General features: G+C 45.3%; 1 protein-coding gene across 7 annotated transcripts in view; it reads right to left on the reverse strand.

Moving 5' to 3' along the window:
* Positions 1-27,092, reverse strand: part of PTPRU (protein tyrosine phosphatase receptor type U) — a 381,886-nt gene that overhangs the window by 120,841 nt on the left and 233,953 nt on the right. For all 7 annotated transcript variants that reach the window (XM_082231472.1, XM_082231471.1, XM_082231470.1 and 4 more), the window contains exons 9-11: positions 14,346-14,455; positions 10,739-10,940; positions 69-171 (exon numbers count right to left, since the gene is read on the reverse strand). In XM_082231472.1, coding sequence (XP_082087598.1) covers positions 69-171; positions 10,739-10,940; positions 14,346-14,455 — 415 coding nt within the window. The remainder of the gene's footprint in view (positions 1-68; positions 172-10,738; positions 10,941-14,345; positions 14,456-27,092) is intronic.

Here is a 27,092-nt window from a genome sequence, read left to right on the forward strand (position 1 = left end):
AAGTTTTGTTGTCTCAAAACTGAAAGGTGGTATGCATGAGTTCCTTGAGTAGATGGGCTTTTCTGTACCTGATAGGGGCACCTCTGCCCTGTGCCGGCCTTAGCAGAATGGTGATGGTGCTCTCCGACTCTCCCAGAGGGGAGGGCATGTCCCCATAATCGAAGCTAGGAGCTAAAAAGGAAAACAAAAGACAGTGATCAGAAAGGATATAAGCTCAAGAAGGACAATCCTGGGGCTTTTGTGAATTCCAAGCATAGTGATGTTTCATCGGAAATAGCAAGCCATGTATTGAACTCAGAGAGGTTGTACATTTACATTGGTTTAAACTGATTTAAGACAGCACAAGTCCTCCTGTAGATGCTCTAGTTGGGAGCAACAGCTATTTGGTTCCTTCTTTACCAGAATTGTCTCCATCACCAGACATCATCATCATTTATACCCCATCCATCTGGCTGGGTTTCCCCAGTCACTCTGGGAGGATTCCAAGAGAATATTAAAAACACAATAAAACATCAGACATTAAAAACTTCCCTAATCAGAGCTGCCTTCAGATGTCTTCTAAAAGTCAGATAGATGTTTATTTCCTTGACATCTGATGGGAGGGTGCCACTACTGAGAAGGCCCTCTGCCTGGTTCCCTGTAACCTCACTTCTCATAGGGAGAAGGCCCTCGGAGCTGAACCTCAGTGTCTGGGCTGAATGATGGGGATGGAGACGCTCCTTCAAGCCATCCAGATATATCAGAGAATGATATAATACAGTGAAGTCTCCCCCGCCCCCATCAACCATGGTAAAGACCACCTGTCATTTGGCTCTTCCCTTCTCAAAACTGCCTCCATCGGATGCCATTCCATCTGGTCCTCCCACCCACAGTCCCTGGGTACATCAGTTAAGCCCTCTCCAGATGGTACTGCCATGAACAGGAAATACCAGTAGAATGAGGATGGAGGGGGCACATCTTTATCCCCGCCACCATCATGGCAAGGCACATTTTTTTTCTGCTCCCGGGTTCTTGAGCTGAGAACTGCTTCTTAAAGTGTGAAAGCCCGCAGATAACTTGATTCCAATCTGCACACTAAACTGGAAGGTGCAGATCAGATTAGGCTGAATGGGAATTTGCAAAGATCGTATTCCTCAAGAAGCCTAGGTGTAGCTGTTTCCCGCTGCCTAGAACAACATCTTGACAGAGCAGTTAGGCGGCCTCCTCTCCAAGTCATGAGCGCAATGAATCAGAAAGACAAATCCAATTGGTTCATTTTAAATAACCGGCCTTCACCAAAACTCCCATGGCACTTTCGGGGGGGGGGGGATGAATTACGAGCTCCAGCAACTGCCTCCTTCCCACGTGGTAAACTGATCCAGTTAGCATTCTTTGATGTGCATCTGAATCAGCTCTTGGATTCCAGATGTGACAACATTTCAGAGGGAAGCAAAGTCATGAATGTTTGGGGGACTGGGGGTTGCTCTTTGGGAGGGGGGGATGTGTGTTGTGTGTAGGGCTGCCAAGTCAGGAGCATCCCAGACCCTGAGATTTCAGGGCTCAAATCTGAGATCTATGAGCAGCATCTGGTGGTGTCATGGAGGAGAGGCTTCTGGTGATGCCACAATGTTGTCCCTGGAACCATCACAGTGTGGGCCCTGGAGATGGGAGTTAATTGGGAGAGGGGAGGGGAGGGGAAGACAGCCCTCCCTCAAGTGTCTATGTTATCATTTTCACTCAGCTCCTGCCAGACTGAAGCCTGCAAGCTGTATTCACAATTTTCTTAACAATTCCTTTTATTATTAAAGGCACTCTTGCCCACCTGAAGATTCACTTGCCACCTGGAGGGGACCAGGCAAGCCTGGGGACTTCAGATCAGACCTAGATGTCTGGCAGCCCTAGCTGTATGGAACTGAGAACCCTCGGCTCTCTTTTCATTGACTAGTTCTCTCCTTTTGAATAATGTCCCCGGCTTATGCCAACATAAAATGCTGCACCTCATTTCCATCCACATTGCACACTGATTATTCTGAAAGCCATGGTTATCCCACAATTCTTTTTGCTCTGACAAGAGAAAGGGAAGAAAGGAAGGGGAAGGACATATTAATTGGCTCTGCTTCTGACAGAGCCGGATGAGTGAAAAACAAGGGGAGGGACGACATGCTGACTGAAAGGAAAAAAATTGGAAGGGGAACCAGAAAGATGAAGTTCTTTACAGAAATAAGAAAGAATAGTGAAGGGTTGAGCAGATGCTTTGCATGTAGAAGGACCCAGGTTCAATTGCCGGCATCTCCAGGTACAGCTGAGAATGTTCCCTGCCTGAAACTGTGGAGTGTCACTGGTAAAGGAGCTAATAGAATCATTAGTTTGCCGGAAAGTGAAAATGTACCTCCGCAGACCTTGCTTTGTCCGAAGCCGTCCCTTCAGTCAATGCAGCAAAACCTTTCCACAATTCCCTTGCAGAAACCCCCTGCCCCTCGCTCTCCCTTTGCTTACAGCCTGCAGGTCCTGATTAATCAGCAGTCACTCAGGTCCACCTCCTGCTGCCTCCTAATTCCTGTGTCCCTATTAAAAAACATCTCAGCCAATTCAGCACTGTTAATAGCTACACCACAGACATTAGCAAACAGCCCTAAGTACTGTATGGCTTGTTAATGAAGCCCAATTAATCCCTTGTTTGTGCCTCTGCAAGGCAGAGTATTTTGTTTCCTCTCTGTAATCTCCCCCTTGGCATATATTATGGGGTGGCGGCAGCAGGGGGTTCTGTTATCTCTGCAGTAGACAATCTTCTAAAGAATGCCAGCTTTGCCTCCTCCTGAGAGCCAGCCTGGCCTCCTCTCTGTCTCCCAGAATGCCTGGCTGTATGACTACAGACCCAAACTTCCCTCCCAGCTCTTCAGCCTTGGCACAACTAGGAGCTCATATGGCAGACTGTGGGCATTGATGTGCTAGCTTCACTGCCAAAACTTGAAACAGAGAGAAAAAGAAAGGGCAATTGATGGGATCAGTAATAGTCTACTCATTTGGCAAAAAAGGACTCGGAAATCTGTCACTATTTCAAGTTCTGGGATCCCATTGCATCTTCTAATTGGAATGACATGCTTTGGGGTGCAATCTTTGCTATTTCCAATACAAATGAACTTGCTCTATACCTCCTGGACAAATGCATGGATTAGAATTTGTCCGTTCACTGATTTCCATGCTTCCTTAATGTTCTGATGCGGTACTCAGCATCAAAAAAAGAATCAAAATAGGGCCCTAGGGATGCCATACATTGTCTTTTTCCTGGACATCTCCTCTTTTTTAGGGGTACAATTTCTGTCCCAGCAGATTTTTAAAATTGGACAAAATGTCTGGGGTTTTCACCAAATGACAACGGCATCCTGCCTTCTCCTGTGCAGCAGTTACCTTGCACATAGCCATGGCTCAGTTGGGAACCACAGGTGTTGCAAGCAGCCTCACTGCTCCAGCTTCTCTCTCAGGACTACATGTGACCTTGTTATCCATCTCAATCAACAGTAGGCAGCGGTGGCACATTTGAATGGAGTTTTGGAGGCAACGAAGGAGGATGGGCTGTTGGTTGATCGCCTGAGGACAGGTGAGTCACAGCAACACAGAATGCAGCCACCTCTGGACAGGTATCCCTCTCTCTGCATGCCTGCTCCACTGTCTCTGAGAGGTCAGGATGCCACAGGGAAGGATGGGGAAGTGGAGGCAGAGGCAAAGGCAGAGGCAGAGGCTTCTTTTCCTTGCATACATATCATATGCACCCCCTCCTCGGGAGGAAAGGAAAACAAGCCTCACATCACCCTCAGAGGTTAATGTAAAAAGAGGACAGAACAATGTAACAGATTGAAAATAAGAGTGATTTGCCCACCCTAATCCTAGCACCATCCAGAAAGAAACATTTGTCCTGTGCCTGGGATATACGATGAATTTCTTTTTCTCAAACAAAGGTTCAGTGTCGTAATGGCAAAAGCATGCATTTCATAATATGGGCACACTCGTGTATTACACAGAGAAATGGGAGACTTGGTGCTCTTCTGATACAAAAAATGCAAATGTAAGAAGAGGCCTGATCGATCAGGCCACAAGTCCATCTAGCCCAGAAGTCTGTTCTCACAGTGGCCAACCAAATGCCTCAATAGGAAATCCAGGACCTGAGCTCAACAGCTCTTGCAGTTCCCAGCAACTGCCTCTGACAGTGGGGGAGATAACATGGCCATCATAGCTAGCAACCATTGATTACCTTATCCTCCATGAATTTGCCTAATTCTCTTTTAAAACCATCCAAGTCGGTGACCATCACTTTATGTTGTACTGTAGTCACTCTGTACATTGACTGAATCATTTCTCAACACTTTCAGGCTGCAATCCTAAACTAGGGTGTAAACAGTGTTGGATACCATGGAATAGGATTGTAATGCAAAATGCATCGCTGTAGAATTTCAGTGATTTCAACGACTTCACTGGTTCTATCAGTGCAAAGAGATCCAAGATTTTAAGAACTATGGTATTGCTGCTTCCTTTAAAAAAAAAAAATGATCAAAACCGAAAGCTAATCTCTTCATCTTCAGGCAATGTTAATCCCATGTCCCAGAGATGAAACATCTATTTATTTGTGGGACAGGTGACTTTCCTCTGACAAGTTTTTGCCAGCAAAAACAATTGCTCTTCCACGGCTCAGTGACTAGAGAACATCTTTTGCATGCAGAAAGCCCCAAATTTAATCTCTGGCATTTCTACTTAAAAAAGATGTTGTGTAGCAGCTGATAGGAAAGGGCAGGAAGCCACAAATCCACTTGTCAGCTTGTCAGAGGTGAGTGCATCCAGTCCTATAGTGAGCAGGGCACCCAGCACTCCACAGATCCATTCCTGCGAAAGGTCGTTTTCACTACAGCTTTCGAGTAGGTAAGAAACAACAAGCAGAAATGACTCTCCAAACTTTGGGAAGGGTGTGAGGGAAAGGGGACATAGCTTTGATGGGAATGTCCAATGAACTGATGGCAACTGACCAGGAATAAGACCCTAGAAATGAGTCAGTGTGTCTGGCTGCTAGAAGGTTGGTGGTTTGAGTGCCCCCAGGGATGGCTTTGGGCAGAATTCCTGCATTGCATAAAGTTGTTCAAGAGGACCCTTGGAGGCCTTTCCAACTCTAGAATTCTCTGTTCTGTCAGAGAACAGCTCAGTGGAGATATTGACCCCATGTATGACAGCTGTGAAAAAGGCGAACTCCATGTTAGACTAGAGATCATTAGGAAAGGAACTGGAAATACAACTGCCAATGTTCTGATGCTGTTGTGCAAATCTATGGTACAACCACATTTGGAATACTGTGTACAGTTCTGGTTGCCTGACTTCAGAAAGGATACTGCAGAGCTGGAAAGGGTTCGGCAAAGTGCAGCTGGAATGATGAGGATGGAGTGATTGCTCTGTGAGCACTTGGGACTTTTTGTGGGATGTGAAACACAAGAGCAGTCAAGTACAACATTCCTAAAGTGAACATGTTTACACACAGGGAGGAATGTTTGTCCAGACAGCAGGTAAACTTCCTGTTTTCTTCTGGGCTGGGACAGACTTCCTCTGCATGTGACTAGAGGTGGGCGTGGCCTCACCTGTGCAGGTAAAAACAAAAGCACAGGGCAGGGTAGCCATCTCTCTCTCTTTGACTACATGCATCGAAGAAGCAACATCTGCTTTGCCCAAAGATGCTCTCTTGGCCTCCAGCCAAGGTGGGGGTGGGGAAATGCTTTGTTCCATATACTATCAAAAAGCAAAAAGTGAAACTAACCAAACCTACCTAAAAAGTGCCTTTCACTTTGGGGGGAAATAGTATCAGGTAAGCTCACAAACAAAAATGATTAATGTATAGGCTGGTACTTGTGTAATCAGCAATGTGCACACCAGAGACTCTTGCAAGGAGGGTGGAGGGTGGATTACCATTCACCAATAAGTGGGAGGGATATCCAGGCAACCTGATCAACCTGAAAACTATATTCACAAGGATTTAGAATACCTTGGACAGATCTGAGCTTAAAAAAAATCAAAACAGACTATTAACCATTTTTTCCATTGTATGTATACCTGTTTTACACATGTGTGTGGTTTTCTTAACTGAGAACTTCATAATTATAACCATATTCACCTAATACTGGGTTTTGTAATTGTCTCCTTGTGAAGTGTGGGGAGCCTTGATGCAAGTGGCTTAGTAACTGAGGAAAGAATTCAGCAAGAGTCCTGGAGAGCCACTGTCAATCAGAGTATACAACACTGGACCATATAGACCAATTGTCCATCTAAGCTTCCTATAATCTGCATGCACACACCGACACACACATGCTTATCACATTAAAAGCAAACAAAATCAAGTCACTGTGTCTGTGGCATCAGCATCCATCTGACCTACACAAGATCTATCTCCCTAAATCGTCAACTTCAGTGCAGAAAATGCACACTCAAGGTCCTGTGCCGTTTAATGAAAAACACAAACTCTCCCCGCTCAGTGATGCCACCTTATCTATTCCACCTCAGACAACATTTCCCACTCATGCAGATAATATCATTTCTCTGAGACTGTTTCTAGCAAGACACAGGGCCGGCAGCATTCAATTTCTCCTTTCCCAGACCACCCCCACTAATAGATCCCATCAAAGCCGCTCCACTGAGTTAGGAAATGTGTTCCAGAGCAAAAGCCCCCGTAATGTAAACAAGGCAGCTTTTGGACCGCCATGCAAGTAAATTATCCAGCAGGGTTGTAAAATGTAATGCATACTGTTTTTCCCCCCATTTGAATTCTGACTGCAGGGTAGCTGGGAAAGGAGGAGGGGGCCTCTGGAGCATGAAGAATCCATTTCAAGGGAAAGCATATTTAAAGGAATCAGAGCAGTGGGATGTGTGGTTACCCTGATGCACTGAGTTGCCACTCATCCCAATTGCCAAAGAACGGCTGGAGCTGTGACATCTCTCTCTTGCAACACATCCTATACCAGACTATCCTGTCCTAGCGCATGTCACAGCTGTGAGGTACAAAGGAAACATCATCTGGAAAGAGCAAGAGCCTTTCTAGACGATTGGTGCATTTGTGCAACAATTGCTCAGTTGCTATTCATTGCTCCAGAGAAACCCAACGTCTTCCTTTCAGAAAGCACTTGTGCAGAAGATGCACTCTATTTTCCCCACTGCATTACCCATGACCTGATGACCTTGCCGTATACAGAAGACTTGGATGAAGATAAGGTAGAGGCTACTTCCTCAGGGAGAGCGCCACTAGTGCTATATTCTGGGTCCTTCTGGCTGAAACACACAACCCTTCCACCATCCTCTAAGATGATGGTTCACAAGCTGTAAGTGTGTCTACCCAGCCTCACAGAAGATCAGCTTCTCCAGGGAGGCAGATCCAATTACACTTCAGACCTTGTCGGTCTACATGAGGTTTCAGTGGCTATGGCTTCCTGCAGAGGCAACATCTCTTAGCAGAGGCACATGGTGCTGTCCAAGGTCCTGTATGCTCTCAGCTCCTGACTGAGCACTGCCCGATTCCCAGGAGAGCCTCAAGCACCCACAGATGGAAGCAGCACCTCTCAAAATTACAATGATTTGTTGCTGGGGCAATGCAGTCCTCATCATGGACTGCATCCATTAAAGGTTATGACCCACCAACCAGCGCCTGGCCTGGCTGAGTCGCAAGGGCCTGTGGACCCTGCCTTCTTAGCTGTTCAGGAGGACCTCCACTATAGGCCCTAGCAGTTGTGAGGGATGCAGATGTGTCAGGGCTGAGTTGTAGGCAGTTATCATAGTGGAGCTCCAGGAACCAGAAATCCCATGTTGTGCCAGAGGAAAAGTTTAGTAAAGAACCCAAGCTGAGAGACAAGAGTCAAGCCAATGAACAAAGCCAGGAGTCCAATCCAAAGAGCATACTGAAACACACCACACGTAGGAAAGCCACTCTTATCTAGGCAAAGTCCCAGCCCAAACAGACCCTCCCCAGCCTAGAAAGATTCAACGGTCAATAGGTTTGAGTAGAGACAGTCTACAGCCTAAGAATAAGTGCTCTGATGGTGTTTCCTGCTTGGCAGGGGGTTGGACTCGATGGCCCTTGTGGTCTCTTCCAACTCTATGATTCTATGATTCTATGATTCTAATATTTTTCTTCCCATAGAGATGCTCCAAACTACAGTTCAGGGGACTTACACATGGAGTCAAAGGTTCCTAGCAGGAACTCTGGGATCCCAGCCCAGAAGCTCCCGCTGCAGCAACCGGGACAAAACAGTAAACATGACTACAATAATCCAAAGGTTCAAAAGTTCACCACCTCCACCCCTGCACTGCAATGCGGGGATGCATTTATTTAACTGCAGGTCCCTGGTCAGAGTAAGTGTGACCATCATACAAAGTGGGAAGGGGAAACTGGGTTTGCTTTCATTACTTGTGAATGTTTTAAGCCGCACTGTAACAAGAAGCCAGCTTTGGGTCTGGAAAGCTTTCGGAGAGAACTACTTGGAGGCATTTCGCTGGTTTAAATTCAGCAGCAGTCAGTGTTGGAGCACAAAATGTTAGCATTCAGTGGCTGTTGGAGAGCCAGTAATCACAGAATGGTGGAGCTGGGTGAGACCACAAGGGACCCCAATCCTCTGCAAACGGAGGATTTCTAGGACTGGAATTGCAGGATGCTTTTGCATACCAAGTCTACAGCCTCTTGCTTCTTGCATACCAAGCAATGTATGTGTGATACGGGCTATGGTGAGAAAATCCTGGCTCTCGGCATAGTTCTCAGTAGGCTGCCAGGCATCAGACCGATGCCCCTCAGCCACTAACTAGCTGTACTTCTCTGAAGATTTCATGGATGGGCCAATAAGCAAAGAGGCTTTGAAGACTGAACCATACTCTCTGTGTGTGTGCATTTCCAAGTAACAAAATATGTACAGCAACTTCACACAACTTTAGCGTGATGAAAATGCTCTTTGGTTGCACAGTTGTGGCGTCAGTCCATCACTGATGCCAGAAGCTGAGTCAGCAACACCACCAGGGTGTCCACGTTCTACCAATGTCTGCATCTCCTTGGGACAAAATCAAATGACGAAAACCACATGGCATAATTTTGTACTCCCACTTTAGCACTGACTGATTTTGTTTGAAAGCCTGCTTGGAACCATCAATGGGCGTTTCCCAGAAAATGTTGGATCAGAAATTTTTCCAAAAAATAACCCTCTGAAAAGTAACCTAATTTGCATTGAGAAATTTTCTGATGCCCTGGAGAATGCTAATTTAGCATGTTTAATTTAGCATCGCTTGCAGTTAATAAATAAAGCTCAGAACTTAGAAACTGCTAAGCTGGCCTCAAACTGTATTTGCAATTCGCTTGCAATTGTGGTGCCTAATGAACTGAAGAAATGGGAGAATTTTCCGCAGAAATATAAAGCGCTGGAAGTGTTTTACTCAGAAAGATTTCCATGCCACATCACTGCTCAAACCTCCAGCTGTTTGCCCTGGAGACTGGTGTGAACAGGATCTTCTGATCACATCATTAATGACTAAGGGCTTGGTTCTGCACGACTGATTTAGTGAGAAAGAGAGAAGTTTTAAAAAACCAATTTTTGCCGGAGGTGGAGGAGCAAATGGTATATCTACACCACAATGCCATTCTTACACCACACTGCTGTTGGTTCTCAGCTGGCCAGGTGCCACAGTACCAAGGAGAAAAGGCTGAGGTGGCCACCACCCAGCCACACTCCATGGCTGCATCTTGCTGGACACAGTGGCCCCGAAGCACCCAATTCCCACAGTACTTTCCCCAAATCCCATGAGAATGCCAAGCCTGTTGTGACATTTCGCAAGACTTGGCCACTTCTTACAAGACTCGAATAAGGACTATATGAGGTTTGCTTGGCCTGAATCTGTGGAAGGCTGTAGGACTACTGCTTGCTTTTCTTATTCCATGAGTCCAATTCTAAATTTAGAACACGCTGGACTTCTGATCCCATAATTGGGAGCAAGACAGAGAACATATGCCTTCGCATTCCTCCTGTATATGCTCACCATAGGAAACTCTTCATATATATCCGACAGTGGCAGCAAACAACCACCACCACCACCAATCTCACTCCAGACCTTTACATATGACTTTCCTCATTTCCACTTGTAACTCCAACAGCAGCATACCAGTTACCAGGGAACTTGGGAAATGTAATGTTCCCGGGGTGCCTTAGCCCACAAAGGAAGTTTCTGTTGCTAACTAAGTAATTACAAGCTTCAGCGGGATCACTATTTAGGACTGCAATGCCAAAGCTGTGAGATGGGACTGAGGGCAGGGAATATCCTGCTGGAATTGCTGCAAAGGGAACAATTAAAATAAGGCCATGTCAACTAGAAAAGAAAAAGGAGTAGAAGTGTGCAGAAAAGATAGGTGAAATCTGGAGGAAAAGCAGGGGGGTAGAGTGAACTAGAAAGCTAGAATTGTTAATACGATCCCTTTGCATTAGCAGCTGGCGTGAAGCCTTACAACAGTGCCATGATCACATATGGGCGTGCTTGTCAGCAGAAAGCCAGCTCATCACAAGCATCATTTTTGCTAAAAAAAAAAGAAAAGAAAAGAAGGGGGGGAATGACTTCCACTGGCTTGCCAGATGTTTTCACTACATCCAAACCACATCCCATCCAATTTGCAATGGCAGACACCCAAAGAACTCCAGGACAAGTTGTAACTTTGAGCAAAGCTTAGATGGAAAAAAACCCCAGCCTTTTCTCTCTTCTTGCCACCAACCTGAGATGTTTGTGGTGATCTCGGTCAGAGCCGTTTGGCCAAATCCCTTGCCAGTCCGTGCCCGCACTGAGAAGAGGTAGGTTGTCCCAGGATGCAGGTTGGAGAAAACATGGTAAGTTTCATTTCGGAGCTTGGAGACGGTACGTCGTGGGCCAGGGACATTGACTGCTGGGTCAGAGGATTCAATGCTCTGGTAGCTGATCTAGGAGAAATGGATATACTTTAAGACAATGTCAGCATCAGAATATAGAAACAAATCTGGTGAAGAATTGTTGTTGTTACAAGTATTACCTGTCCTTCATCACAGGGTCCCAAGGCGGGTTACAACAATCAAACACACACACAAACTGGCTCTATTTGCATGTAATTTGGTGCTTCAGGCACCAGGCCTGTTGGCAGACCAACTCTGGATTTTAAAGATGTCTGCAAACATTACATGAAGGCTGGCAACATTAACCCTGCCTTGTGGGAATCCCTTTCAGATGACCACAGTCCCTGGAGACAGACACCCCAGCTTCAATGAAACATGTCTCTCCCTTACTGGTCTCTACAGCCACAGCAGGCACTGTAGCTCTCCAATGGTTTGGCTTTACCTCTGATGGCACACTCTTCTATTTCCGCTCAAGACAGACTGATGCCAGCTAGACACTTTGAAGGGGACACCATGCCTACAAATGTCATCCACTTCTGCCAAAAGGGATTAAGTTATAGCTGTTGATCTGGGGATAACAAAGCCTCCTCCCCCTTTCTTCTTTCTTTTTCTTTCGCACAGTAGACTTAGCCTTGGACCATGAACTCAACTGTGTAGCCTCTGAAGCACTGCAGACAGAGGAAGTATGTTTTCCGAAGCTCTGGATCAAGGTCTGAACTTAATTCTTTGATGGGTGCACATCCTTAATACTAATTAGTTTGCCATTTCTTCTATCAGTCAGAGTAGGCAATATATTGGAATATCAAGGAAGCTGAACCTATGGAATAAAATAGGATATTTGCAGTTTCCTATGTTCCAAAAACAGTAGAATGGAAGCCCAGTGCACCAAGCAACAGGAGGTCCTTCTGCTGGTGTTTTCCAGGGGCATTATTATTATTATTATTATTATTATTATTATTATTATTACCTTTCTTTCTTTGATGTGTTACAGCAAGCAGGGGCTGAACTCACCTGGAAAGCCATAACAAACCAACCATAGAGATTCAGTGAAATATTGTGCCCTAGTTCTCAGTAGGGTAGTTAGAGAGATACTGTCTGGACTATCACTTCAAATTCCAAGCAAGGGCTCACCACTCACATATATACCAGTGGTAGGGAACCTTAGGCAACATTCCTGCATGAGCCACTTTCCAAGGGTCACATGCCAGCTGCCAGCAAGGACAGGGGCAAAAGTTTATTTGGCCAGAGACAGAAATTTGTGTCAAAGTGGGTGGCTGTGATGTTACTCTGACCTTTTCATCTGGTGTTAATCAGCACATCCAGTGAGGATGATCAGGAGCAGGGGAGGGCAGTCAGTCAGATTCCTTTTTCCTCTCCTGCCCTCTCCCCCCACCTCGACTCATGCTCTATATGCTTCTGGTATAGAGGAGGAGCCAATCAATTGTGATCCCCTGCCTGGAGTCCCAAGTGGTCCAGAAACAAAATTTATCACCACGGTGAGAATGGGGCCAGCCTGAAAACTTTTAGAAAGGGGAAAGAAAAGCTGCTTGAATTTTGCATTCTAAACAATGGGGTTTGGAAGGAACTATAAAGTTGTCCTTAATCTCCGAGACTGTAAAACATGTCTCTGGAATTACAATGGAGCCTGTGTCAATTCTCCGGGAGGCAGCATTCAGCCCAAGGCAGGGCAGTCAGAGCGGCACAGAGATAAGAATCAGCTTTCTTCACGCCGCTGTTTCTGTGCTCTAATAATTTTTGTTGATGCCAGAGAGGGCAGAAAAGCAGGAAAAAAAGAGATAAGAGAGGGGTTTTTTTTGCCTGGCTGCATTTGGGAGGGGATGTGGAAGAATTCCCCCCCCCCAAAAAAAATGCACTACACAGCTAGCTTCATTCAATAAACTATCAAAAGACAATGTATCCCTTTTCTCTCCACTTTGAATGGAGACGAAAATGCCTTGCTGAGAAAAAAAGCAACCTCTATCCATTGCTTAAGCCTAGCCTGACATGCAAAGGCCCATCACCAGGTGTGCTGTTGCCCAAGATGTCTGCCCTGGCATGACAGCTCACAGAATTTCTGGAGCTCAGCATCCATGTCATGCTCTGCAGTTCAGGCTTATTGTCAACTGGCTCTACACCAACACCCAACCCTATACACAATTGAGGTGGTTGGGGAACCTGCTTCCCCCAAGGAATTCTGGGGACTATAGTTTGTTAAGTGTGCCGAGAGCTGTTAGAGGAATCTTAACAAACTACAGCTCCCACAATTATTTTGGGAAGCCATGACAGTTAAGGAGCTATAAGAGTGATGACTATGACGATGTACTTAAATTTATATACTGCCCTTCATTCATAGATCTCAAGGAGGTTCACAACATAAAATTACAATAAAAAACCACACAATGCATAATAAAACAAGAACAACAACAATCTAATAATGGATGTGGTAGATGTGACCTTGCTATACTCTACTGCACTGGTTTCCAGTCTATTTCCAGACTCAGTTCAAACTACTGGGAATAAACTAGACAGACTTAAACAGTTTGGCATTAGGTTACCTGACGGATTGCCTAATCTCACATGGGAGCTCACCCCATCACACGGATTCAAACCACAGACCTTCCGATCAGCAAGCCCAAGAGGCTCAGTGGTGCCCCGATCATAAATATCATGTAGTTAATACACTTGGCTTGACTACTTGGCTTGACTACTGCAACATGAAAACTGCCTGGAACTGTAAAATGACACAAAATGTTGCCACCAGTAATATGGTCAACTGATCATATTACTCCAGTGTTGTCTGATGTCCACAGGCTGCATATTGTTTCTATGCTCAAATCAAGGAGCTGCTTCCTTCTTGTAAAGCCATAAATGCTTGGGGACCTAGATACCCAAAGGGCCATGAGATATATGAAAGATCGCACTCCACCATGCATAGCACTTCTTGCATTCTGATTGACAGCTGAGGTCCTGTTTGGGAGCTCACTCTGGCTGAAGATTGGAGGATATCTATCAGGTGGAGGAATTTCTCAGTGCACAGACTAACCCCCCTCCCTCCAGAGGGACCACCTATCCATGATTCTGTGCACCTTCAGACACCAAATAATGAGTTGACTCTGCAATAAGCATTCAGATTCTACTGAAATTCTTTTTTGCTGTTGAATTTTGCTTCAGCAAGCATATCTGTTTCCATTTGATTTTTTTTAGCTGGTGCTTATCTCCAGCTGCTGTGGATTCGGTGGATCTGTTGCCAGCTCAGCCTTGGTTTTTTCGTGTGTTTTTTGAACTGTACTGTTTCTTGCATTTGGCGTGTTCCTGTTTCCGTGCTTTGTATAGCAGCCACTTTTGTGTTTGTTCAGAAAGATAAAGCAGAATGTAATAGCAAATACATAAAATAAATAAGATCTCTTTAATGCTGGTAAAAAGTCAAGGAATCCCCAAAAGGGCTTCACAACATACCTCGTACTGCGTGATGAGACCATTGGGCTCCACGGGTTCCTCCCATTTCAGAAAAATCATGTCCTCCAAGGGGGTGAATGTGAGGGACTCCGAAGCAATGCCTCCGGGGACTGGAACAAGGAAGGGTTTGGGGAAGAAACGTGGTTGGGTGGGTGTCAAAATACAGTCTTGTTAAGACAGCTTTCCTTACAGCTCCTTAACTACAACAAGGGAATATCATGAACACAAACATTTCCCCAAACTGTCAATGTTTAAAGTTGCTCCCCGCAGATGTACTGTTTTCACAGCCTAACAACTACATCAAGGAATATCATGGGGCACAACTGCACCCCCAAATGGGCAATGTTCCATTCCGAGTTCCATCCCAGCGCTCTGTTAAGCTTTCCATATGTTGGTCATTATATATTAATGAGGCAGTATTTAAAATACACAGCCCCCAGTCCACCCAAGCATACACGCACACCATCTGTTTGCTGAGACTGTGTGTTCCTGGGAGGGATATACCATGGATCTTCCCCAGCATTGGAATCCAGCAGTCAGAACACCGAAGGGAGTCATGGAATGATGGCAAGATTCCACATGCACAAAGTGTGCTTAAGGACATAAGAAGAGCCCTGCTGGAACAGGTCAAAGACTCATCTAGTCCAGTTCTCACAGTGGTCAACTAGTGTTCAAGGGTACTGCCTTTGACAGTGAAGGTAGAACATAACCATTGTGGCTACTGGGAAATGATAGGCGTATCCTCCAACAACTTGTCTTGCATGCTGAGTTGGACATTCTTTGAAATGGGAGTCAGTTCGGACTTGCAGCTGTCCATGGAGGTGCAGGTCAATTCTATGTCCAGGGCAGCTGTTTATCACCTCCATCTGGTATGCAGGCTGAGAACCTACCTGCCAGCAGACTGTCTCGCCAGAGTGGTACATGCTCTAGTTATCTCTCGCTTGGACTACTGCAATGCGCTCTATGTGGGGCTACCTTTGAAGGTGACCCAGAAACTACAACTAATCCAGAATGCGGCAGCTAGACTGGTAACTGGGAGTGGCTACTGAGACCATATAACACCTACACTAGCTCCCGGTAAGTTTCCAAGCACAATTCAAAGTATTGGTGTTGACCTTTAAAGCCCTAAACAGCCTTGGTCCGGTACACCTGAAGGAGCGTCTCCACCCCCATCATTCTGCCTGGACATTAAGGTCCAGCGCCAAGGGCCTTCTGGTGGTTCCCTCACTGAGAGAAGCTAAGTTACAGGGAACCAGGCAGAGGGCCTTCTCGGTAGTGGCACCCGCCCTGTGGAACACCCTCCCACCAGATGTCAAAGATAAAAACAACTACCAGATTTTTAGAAGACATCTGAAGACAGCCCTGTTTAGGGAAGCTTGTAATGTTTAATAGGTTATTGTATTTTAATATCCCATTGGAAGCTGCCCAGAGTGGGCGGGGTATAAATAAATTGTTGTTGTTGTTGTTGTTGCAACATCCTGTGGCAAAGATAGGACCCAGAAGCAACATGACTCTGAAACTTCATATGAGGACTCTACAGAGACACTTGAGATTCTACTATCCATAAGCATTCAACCATGTTTCCAAAACACACACACCATCTTCCAAGTGCAACAGACAGGTTCTCCCTTTGCCCCTGGAATTTATTGACTCAGTTACCTTGCCAAGTAGGTTAGACTGAGAGAGATGGTCACCTCAAAGTCACCCAGTGAGCTGTGGAGTTGAGCAGACATTTGAACCCAAGTCCTGCCGCTCCTAGTCAGACACTAACCCAGGATAGCCAACACGGTGTCCTCCATACATTGTAGGACTACAAGCCCCATCAACCCCAGCTATCACGCCCAGTGGCCAGGGATGATTGGAGTTGTAGTCCAACATTGGCTAGCACTGCTGTACCCATTACATCACACAGGCTGTGGGAAAGTCATCTTGATCCAAGGAATGAAACTTCCCTGTCAACTTAGGTTGCGAACATAAATTTCAGCAACCAGAGGAGGGAGAAATCACACCATTACCGGACTGCGTTTGCATAATCCAGAGCACTCTGGGTTGATCACTGCAGACTGAGCCCTCAATCCTCCACAAATTAGCACTCAGGCAAATACATGCCTGGTGAATCGGCAGGCGACTCTCGCTCATGTTTATTTTATGGGGACGGCTTAATTGCCTTTTGCTGAGCCAAGGCAGTCAACCCGCTAACTAAAGGCAAGACAGGAGAGGATGAGGAGAGATGAGAAGGAGGAGGCTGCATATCTGAGCAGTGTCAGGAAGGGTCTGATGCACGCAACCCCCAGTTGGATCCCAGCGCTCAGTTTTGTCCTGCTACACCAATTAGGTCAGACAGTGAGCTGCATAGCTCTGTGAAAGAGCATCTATATTGAATGTTCAATTCCTGGCATCTCTAGATAAGGCTGGGAGTGTCCCCTGCCAGTCAGTGTAGACAATCCTGAGCTAGATGGACCCATTTTCTGATTTGGCAGGAGGAAGCTTCCTAGTGTGATCTAGACTGGGATTAAGGGACCTGTGCTGCCATCCAGATGTTTCAGGACTCCAGTTTCCTTCAGTCCCTGGCACGCCCCACAGAAGGATGTCTAAGAGAGAATGCAGCCCTCAGGCTGAAAAAGTCTCCACAACCCTGACCTAAAGGAAGAAGTCAGTGGAACAGGCAGCAGTACCAGCAACACCCAGTACCAGCTGGGTGAGCTCTAGAAGGGTTCCTGCAGTGTGTCTCTTGCCCAAGGGCCCCCAGAGACAGGGCCACCACCAAAACCCAGCACCCTTGGACAGCTTTGAAAGTCCATGTGCTCTGGGCAAGGCCAATTACATGGATATTGTCCCTCACCCATTTCTCTAGCCCTGGCAGAGCCAACTGACAGTGGTGACTGAGCCTCAGAAGACAAGCTGCCACTGTGAATTTCTGACAGTGATCTGGAGGGACACAACACCAACATACAAACAGAGAGGAAGCTGTCTTACACTGAGCTCAACAAGTTCAGTATTTTCTACACTGACCAACATGGCTCTCCAGGTTTTCAGGCAGGGAGATGGTCCTAGAGCTACCCGAAGATGCCAGGAATTGAACCTGCGACCTTTTACATGCAAGATGGGTGTTCCAGCACTGAGCTATGGCCTTTCCCCCAAAATGCATTGTGGGAAATGTAAAATGGCAGGCAGATTGCTATCGCCCTCTGTAGTTTGTAGTGTTTCTATCTGCAGCTGACAATCCTTCAGGGGTCAGTGATGGTGAATGATGTTGGGAAGGGGGCTTCACATGGAGCTAGCCCTCACTGTACCTTCTCTCAGATGTTTTTGACATGGGCCTCAATCCATATTAATCAATTTGTTATCCCCCCTCCCTTGTGAACCCAGTCCTGATGGTTCACAGTAGCACCTGGCATTAGGCTTCTGCAAACACACCATACTCTGCCAGGAAGGATGGAATGGCTGCCATTTACTCAGGCCTGGAGTTTTCGTAACCAGCTGCTCCAACACCCACTGATGGGGGCCTTGTGTAAATCTCTAATCTCCCGGCAATTTGGCTGGATTAGTGGAGCCCTGTCATTCCCTCTAATTATCAACAACCCACAATAATAACAATGACAAACAACAAGCAAAAGAGCCATAACTAGGATCAATATTCACTGATTTAGCACAGATTCCCCCAGCCCGCCTTTCATTCCCCTTTCTCAAGGATGTCATTAAGGAGGAACAGACCAGGCAATTGCTTTGCAAAGATCACTATTCACAAACAGTATCATCTGCCACACAAGCTTTACAGCAGCCTCTAATTTTAGGCAGAATCGAGCGATTATATTCTCTTTAGGAGAAGGAAAAGCAGAAGGGGGAGAGAGAGAAGCAAAGCCCTTCGACTCCACAGACAGGGGCAGGGGCAAGGTACAAACAGCAGGATGGGGAAGTCCAAAAGCATTATTCAAAACCACCTCGGCAGAAACAGGCTTTAGCGGTTATGTGAATAATACTGCTTGCATTAAAGCTATAATTCACTTTATTGTGATCACGGGGGCTTTGTCAGACTCTGCGGTTGGATTGCAAAGGCTGGAGGTCTGTAATCTGTCTGCCGGAGCCAAGCTGAATGGTCCCTGGAAATGAAATATTATTCTTAATTTTATCTTTTTTTAAAAAAAGTTAGGGTTGTGTGTTCTTTGGCCCAGTCTTAAATATTCCAGTGTAAAACGTAAGAGCATAACAAGAGCCCTGCTGGATCGGTTCAATTGCCTGTCTAATCCAGCACCCTGTTCTCCCAGTAACCAACCAGATGCCCAACAGAGGAATGCAAGCTGGGCATGAGTGTCAACAGGTCTCTGACCTCCTGAGATAGATTCCCAGCAATAGGTATTTGGAGGCATAACGCCTCTGACACTGGAGGTAAAACATAGCCATTGTGGCTAGCAGCTGTTGAGAGCAATGTCCTCCACAAATTTGTATAATCCACTTTGAAAGCCATGCATAAGAACAAGTCAAAGGAATAGGATTTGCACAGACAGACTAGTGAAAGCGGCTGTCCAACCATCCCCATTTATTATTTTGAATTCATTGTTACATTTCTAGCCCAAAGAACAGTACATTCCTTCTATCTGAGATGGTCATTCTCTTCCACCAAGCACGCAACTTCGGGAGGGACTCACATGGAGCAGTGAGGGAGCCAATCAGATCATCTGAATCAAACCTGGCGATCAACGGGATAGCAGGTCCTGCTATCTCCCCGGGATCTGAAATCTTGTGAACAGGGAGTGGATGGATCTTGTCTGCAATGTGCAAACATCTAACGCGGTTCACAGCCTGCCATTCCAGATCACTATACAAGGTCCCTGCTTGTAGTAGGATCCCCAGAATGTCTCAAATAATGTCTCAAATAAGTGAGTAATTCATTTTGCCTCTAGGGCACACACATCTGAACACAATGGATCACTGAAGCACCTAACTGCATGTGCCTGAATACTAAATATAGAATATTCCTAAATAGAGAAACATTAGGAAGTTGCTTTCTACCAAGTGGGAAATATATAGGCCATTGGACTGTATTGTCCACACTGACTGGCAGTTCTCCTGGGTGTCAAAGTAGAGGTCTTTCTTAGTCCTACCTGGAGATGCCAGGGATGGAACCTGGGACAATGCTCCACCAATGAGCCTTTCCCTAAAGCATCATGCAGTGCACCGGCACACAAAGCACCTGCTGAGGTGCATTTTGAACTGTTGATACCTACAGTGCAGTGACACTTTCCTAGGCTATCTCTAATTAAATTGGTTTTTCATCAGTGGATGTCAGCTGGTTGCCAAATTAATGAATGCAAATATGGAGAAGGTGGAATCACACCTTTAACAAGGCATAAACACAAGGTGGTGTTTGAAAGTGATATTTGAAATATCTGAAAGTGATATTTGATGTCAGAATTGGGGTGTTGTAAATGTTTCTTAAAAAGTAGAGACATCACCTTGCCAACAAAGGTCCGTATAGTAAAAGCTATGGTTTTCCTAGTAGTGATGTATGGAAGTGAAAGCTGGACCATAAAGAAGGCTGATCGCCGAAGAATTGATGCTTTTGAATTATGGTGCTGGAGGAGACTCTTGAGAGTCCCATGGACTGCAAGAATGAACAAACCTATCCATTCTTAAAGAAATCAGCCCTGAGTGCTCACTGGAAGGACAGATCCTGAAGCTGAGGCTCCAGTACTTTGGCCACCTCATGAGACCCTGATGTTGGGAAAGATGGAGGGCACAAGGAGAAGGGGACGACAGAGGATGAGATGGTTGGGTAGTGTTCTCAAAGCTACCAGCATGAGTTTGACCAAACTGTGGGAGGCAGTGGAAGACAGGAGTGCCTGGCGTGCTCTGGTCCATGGGGTCACAAAGAGTCAGACACGACTAAACGACTAAAAAACAACACCAACAATGTTTCCCTACATTAAAAAAGTAAGAAATAATCCAGTGGTTTGGAACAGTTCATTGAAACTGTTGAGACAGTAGCAAGCTGGGAGGAAGAACTTTGTGTAGAACCCAGGCATTCGGAAGGACTATATACTCTCGCATGGACTTCCTGGGCTCTGAGATCTTTTGGGGAGTCTCTTCTCTCAGTCCTGCCACTCTTACAGGCACATATGTTGGGGATGCAGGATTGGACCTTCTCGGTGGCTGCTCCCAGGCTTTGTTACTCCCTTCCTAGAGAGGCTAGACCGGCTCCCTTCTTTTTGTTCTTCCACTGGCAGGTTTTTGTGAATTGACTGCTTTTAAGGAAAGGACTCTTAAGTGTGTGTGTGTGTGTGTGTGTGTGTGTGTGTGTGTGTGTGTGTTGTTGGTGTTTACTATCTGCATTCTAATTGATACGTTTTAATTCTATAGAAAGTTTAATGGATTTTTAACTATAACCTTTTATATGTTCTTTCGCTATGTTTCTTTAATCTGTCTTTGTCTTCTGAACAAATAACAGCAACCAGTTCCCAAATCCTCATTAGTGTTGTGACCATTGGGACCTTTGCCCTGCCTTAGGTACTACAGATAGGCATCGCCTACTTTCCACTTGATAACGGCACTCTAAATATCAATTGCTAATTTCTGCCGTGCTCTTGTAGATTGTATTATTTGGCGAGGTAAGGAGGACAAGCTAATTCACTGCAAAACAAGTAGGGGGGAATAAAAAGCAAAAGCCCATCATGCAAATAAAGCATTTCCACCTGATTTACAAGCTAATTTAATCCGAGGTGAGGTGCCCTACACAAAGCACTTATTAAATTATGGAAACCTTTGGGGCAGATATATGTATTTGCGCATGTAAACAGATGTGCAGTCTTCATCTGTGCTCAGCACTATGCAAATGCTCCATTTTATTACAAGTGTCTGGGATGCACTTGAGGAATCAAAACTGAGAAGGCACAAAGGAACCAATTTTCAGGATATTCCACCTTGTTTGCATTACCTGTAGAGGTTGACACGATGCACTACAAATACTGCTGTCCTTTGGCATCTTTTAAGTAGAAATAGAAGACTTCCCCCCCTTTTTTAAAAAAAGAGAGTTCCTAATCACCTTGCATTCTAGGAAAGCAATGCCATGGTATGTGATAGAATGCTCGCTAATTGTTGAGTGGCATCTGCTACTGTGTGGGTGATGATTTAGGCACTTCGCTGGGGTGGTTTTAGTATTGTACAGATAAACCATTGTTCGCTGTTCTTATGCTTAAAGCCTTTTGTATCTTTAGTATTGTTTGTAGGTCACCCTGAGACTGGCTTGTAAAAGGCATCTGAGAAATGTTAATAAAAATAATACTTGGCAACTATGTCTGGATTCTAGAGCTTGTGCAAAACAGTGATTCAACCAAAAATTCATGCAATTGACCCAGATAAACGCTTTCATGAAATCCTCACCCCACCGAAACAAAAAAAAACCAGAGACTTTATTTCACTAATTCAGTTTGTTGATTCATCGGTGCTTATTTTGGTGTCAATTAGACTTCCAAAAATTGCAAATATAACTGAAAAGTCTCCGTGAGAATTGCTTCCAATTACACAGACATAAGATTATGTTCATACCCACACCACACATTTTAAGCACATTGAAACTAATTCAAAGTGATGTGGTCCATTGTCATCCCTAAGAATCCTGGGAACTGTAGTTTGTTAAAATGCTGGGGGCTGTCGCTCTGTAAGGGGTAAACTACATTACCCAGGATTCTTCGGGGGATGGAATGTGCTTCAAATGGTGGGTGTGACCTGTAAACAGAGCTGGCCTTAACTCATGCAGCAGATACTGGGCAGCAGTGTTATGGCAGCATCCCCCTGATTGTATCCTTCAGCTGGAGAACAGATTTGTGTGTGCCATGCAGCCTGCTGTCCACACCCCTAACTAGCCTGCTGCCCTCAGGAGCAGTGAAAGTCACTTTCCCAAGACTGAAATAAGATTCCATTGCCATTCTTCATTGGCCCCTGTACTTAGGACCTGGAAGGTGCAAGGGAGGGAAGAGAAAATAGCTCTAGCAGGTGCTGAGTTTGGACTAAATGAGTAATTTACATTGTACTCTGCTTGCAGCAGTGAAGTCTCTAATCAGCTGAGCTGCTCTGACGTCGCAGACAATGGAAGAGCAAGTTGATCGGGCGCTAGGGGCAGGGCCAGCCGCCCGCGGGGGTGGGGCTGTTGGAAAAATGCTCTGGGGAAAATTGAGACACCCCCCCCCAGACCTCTGAGCGTCTCCCGGTAGGCACGTCTCTGGAATGGCATGCCCTTTCATCTTCAGAGTGCTTTTCTGTGACACTTTTCATCTGAAAAGTGCACACAAGTCTTCTAGCATCACCCAGCAAGAAGAAAGAAACATCTGTAGATCTAAACTACATTTTATTTAGATCCTATACAGACAATCCATAATCACGTCTGTGTTCTCCAAGCTCTGGCAGAACAACAACTGTTGCATACTGCAAAAGTGAAAATACAGTTACAATAACACGCTCAGACGGAAGAGATAAGACAGTCTTCCGTTCCCACACTCTTCTCAGACATCTCATGTGATTTATACTAATCACACCAGCAGCATCGGGGCGAGATGGGGCAGGACGCTCCGCGGGGCCTCTGCCCTACAGCTGAGGGGGAGGCCGTGGGCGGACCGTTTGGGGCAGCGCGGAGCCTGCGGGTGCCCAAGCCACCGCGTCACTCCCAGGCCCTGCGGTGAGTGCCACCTGGCATTTTGTCACACCCCTCAGTGGTGACACCTTGGGTGGCCCACCCCTACCACACACACCCCTTCCTCCACCCCGGTCACAGAATGCCAACAAAAAGCAATTCTACCTCTCACCACTGCCTGCAGATCTCTGTTGTCTTCCTTAAAGGTGCCTTGAAAGCTCCCCCCCCCAACCCATCACCTTCCAGATGTAAACACTAAGAAAGACACAGGACCTGCAAAAGGATGTAGGCTGGGACTGTCTGCAGTGTCAGAATGGCAAATTCAATTGAAGAAGAGCCACTCGCCCCTGGAAAGCTCCCATCTGCTTGGGAGGATCGGTCTGGGCAGCAGAGGTCTGCCTGCTAATGAACCGTTCCATCTCCTAATGGGAAATGCTTCCATTATTTAATGTTTTGGAACAACCTTTGAGGGCTCAAATGACAGCAGCGCTGCCTCTTTTTTTTATCCGTATCATTGATCTCTGTAGGAAGCGAATAACTCAGAAAGGGGTTGGCCTGAGAGCAGCTCAAGCTTTTGAGATGCCCTGCTGGCACACACACAAAATTTTACAAAGTTTCCTGCAGCTGGCAGCCAGTTTGATGATGAAAGGGTCAATCTTACAGGGAAGGAAGCTCAGAGGAGCCTTACCCAGAAGGAAAGGGGCACTCGTTTCAGGCACCCCACAGAGTCTCTGGGGGAAAAAGCTTGCTCTTTGTCTCTGGTTTTGCTTTGCAATTACTGGTGGAGGAGTGCTCCTTTGCCAATACATATATGGCCCCCAGAGAAGGAGGATACCCTACTCAACTGACATCTTCCACTCCCCAACACCTCATTGGGGTTATATGGATCCCCTATGAAGAAAAGTTACAGCATTTGGGACTTTTTAGTTGAGACACAATTTTTAAAAAATGTGAAATACACCCATGGATTTAAAATAATACCCAATTTGATCCTTAGAAGCTAAGGAATGAGCTGGTTTTCTTTCAGTACATATCACTGCCAATAGGGTATAATCTACAAGAGAAGATTGTGTCACCAGCCTTGACACCACCATTGCCATCACTGGACCTATCATTCCATCTAAAAGTGTGCACAGGTAATACCAGAATAATTTTGACCAAAATTTGGAATTAAGACGGAGGTTTCAATGTGTTTAGGAGAACCCACAATGTTTGAAGAGACACAAAAATTATTTGTGAGATGGAAAAAAAGGGGGCAAAAATTCAACTCCAACACAAAACCCCAGGGTAGCCCAATAACGGCTAAGCTTCCTCACTGCCCATGGAATGCTAACTGAATGTTGGTGGTTGGGACAAAAAGCTGAGAGGGAAATGGAATATTCTGGGCAAGGACATGATTTATTGGCTAAATTCCTGAACAGGAGCACTTCACAGTGTGATATGTTTTTGCAGGTCACATTTCTGGTATGCAATAAAAACCAGCTCCACTGTTCCAGTTCATCCAATATATTTGTTGATGTTTTTCTACAGAAGCTCATACCGTATTGGCATACTCTGGGTAGATTGTGCTGCTTCTGAAACATTTGAAACCATTTGTATGTCCGGCCGCCTGCAGTAAGGACACCCCTGGGAGCTGCAAGTGGCTGAGGTTACTGGGCACTTGATTGCCACATATTCAGGCAAGCAAACGTCCTTCAAATGTTACAGAACAGATGAGGTCAACTTATGGCAGAACGATGCAAATGCATATTCTGCTGTAATGTGTCAAAGAGTCTTCTGTGCAGGCACAATTGTGTAGAAGTAAGAGAAACCAGCCTAATTTGGTTGCTGGAGTCATAATCACAGAATTTGAAGACTGCAAAAATGACAACAGAGTACATCACTTTGCCTGCACTTTAGCAGTTCTAATGATATATATATATCAACAAAACAGGGGTGTTTTAATAGCCTCCTCCCCACCTTCAGATCAAAACTACTTTTCCATCTGATTGTTTTTAACATGAAAAAGATTTAACCAACCTACAAAAACATGAATTTCTAATGAACACTCCAGGACAAAAGCAATATATCAGAGAAAGAGCTTCATAAAGCAGTCCTGGGCAGATTCAGATAGCCACATTAGATAAATTGGATAGGCAAATAATTGAAACAGACATGTACAATTTTCAGTATCACCCTGCTCAGACAAAGATGTATCGATCCCCCGAGAAGCATAGACAGCACACTATATTAGACATCATATTCAACTCAAAGGATAAGAAGAAAGTCTTGTTAATCAGAAAAGCAGCTGGAGCGCTTACAGTACAGCAAAAAGCACAGCTGGAGTAACTGTATGCGGGTACAAGAAGAAAACAGCTGGAGCAATTATCGTGTGGTTAAAAGCAGCAGGGGAAATTGCAAGTTGAGAAAAATAGGTTAGGAATGCAGAGCTGGACACAGGGAAATTGGAGAGACTCAGCCTTTGCCTTTGAAGGAAGGGTTGCTCTCCTTCCTTTGGAAATGAAAAAGGCTAATCGTTAACACCTACTTTGATATTAGTTAGGACTATCAGGTGAATATTTGGTTATCTCTACAGTCATTCCTGGACAGGGATAGCCTAGCCACAGTTACCCACGCATTGGTAACCTCACACACTAGTTACTGTAATGTACTCTAGATGGGGCTGCCATTATTCTTGGTCCAGGAGCTGCAGCCAGTGCAGAATGCTGCAACTAGGTTGCTGTTGAGTGGTACACCTAGCCCTGGGCATGCAGCACCTTTGAAGAAGGACCTCCACTGGCTGCCAATTTACCAGGTTTGAGGTTTTTGTTGATGGATCTCAACCAAAACTCTGCTGCCGGCTGCTTAGTCCATGTAGTCCAGGATGACAACTCAGGAACATAACTTGCTGAACAGTAACTTGATTTGTATTTGCTTTCATTATATACAGAGTATAGCACAGCTTTGTACAAGTTGCTATATTCACAAACTTGATTCAAACTCAACACACCAACCTCTGAACTCCAACACCAAACTACTGTGTCATGCTGCTTATAAGGGAAAGCGTGTAGCCAATCACCACCTCTTGCTAGGCTTCTCTATCTCCAAGCAGACTTTCTCACGTACTCTTGCTTCACTTGGCTTCTTGCCAACTCACTAATTGTCCACTTCAAAGCTGCAGTTTCTCACAAACCTCAACAGTTTTATCATTAATTTGTAAGTGGTTTGGGAGAAGGCCACCTGAAAGACCATCTTCTTCCATACTGACCCATCCAGTCACTGTGATCACCTTCAGAGGACATCTTGGTTGTGCTACCACTTGGTGATGTCCGTCTGGCAACAACCAATAAGAGGGACATAATGCACTGCATACACTAATATCCTCGCAATTCTCAAGTATGCCGAAAACCTTTTCATTGGCCTTAGCTTTTCTTTGTTTCTGAACAAAGCCCCATGGTAGCTTTTAAGCATATTTGGATTACCTGGTCATATTCTGATTTGAATTACAGTGAATCATCAACAGAAGTATAATGTCCCAACTAAGAGAAGTAATAGTACCACTCTGTTCTGCCCTGGTCAAACCACACCTGGAATACAGTGACCAATTCTTGGTGCCACAGTTTTAAGAAGGATGTTGACAAGCTGGAATGTGTGCAGAGGAGGGCAACCAAGATGATCAAGGGTCTGGAAAGCAAGCCTCACAAGGAATGCTTGAAAGAGCTGGATATGTTTAGCCTGGAAAAGAGGAGACTGGGAGGATAGCCATCTTCAAATATCTCAAGGAAAAGAGGAGACTGGGAGGATAGCCATCTTCAAATATCTTAAGGGCTGTCACACGGAAGAGGGAGCATGCTTGTTTTCTCCTGCTCTTGAAGGGAGGACTCAAGACAATGGCTTCAAGTTACAAGAAAGGTCCCTTCCAACTATGATTCTATGAATATTTGGTGTTTGTTTGTATTTATCTCTCTCTCTCTCTCTCTCTCTCTCTCTCTCTCTGTGTGTGTGTGTGTGTATGTGTGTGTGTGTATTATTAGCATTGTATTTCCCCTGGAGGTGCTCATATTTTAACAAACAAAAATAAAATAAAAATTTCAACTAATCAGAATATTATATCTAATATGTAAACCGGGTTTTCCTTAATGATG

Source organism: Podarcis vaucheri (assembly GCF_965113315.1).
Source record: "Podarcis vaucheri genome assembly, chromosome: 7".
Classification (NCBI taxonomy): Eukaryota; Metazoa; Chordata; class Lepidosauria; order Squamata; family Lacertidae; genus Podarcis; species Podarcis vaucheri.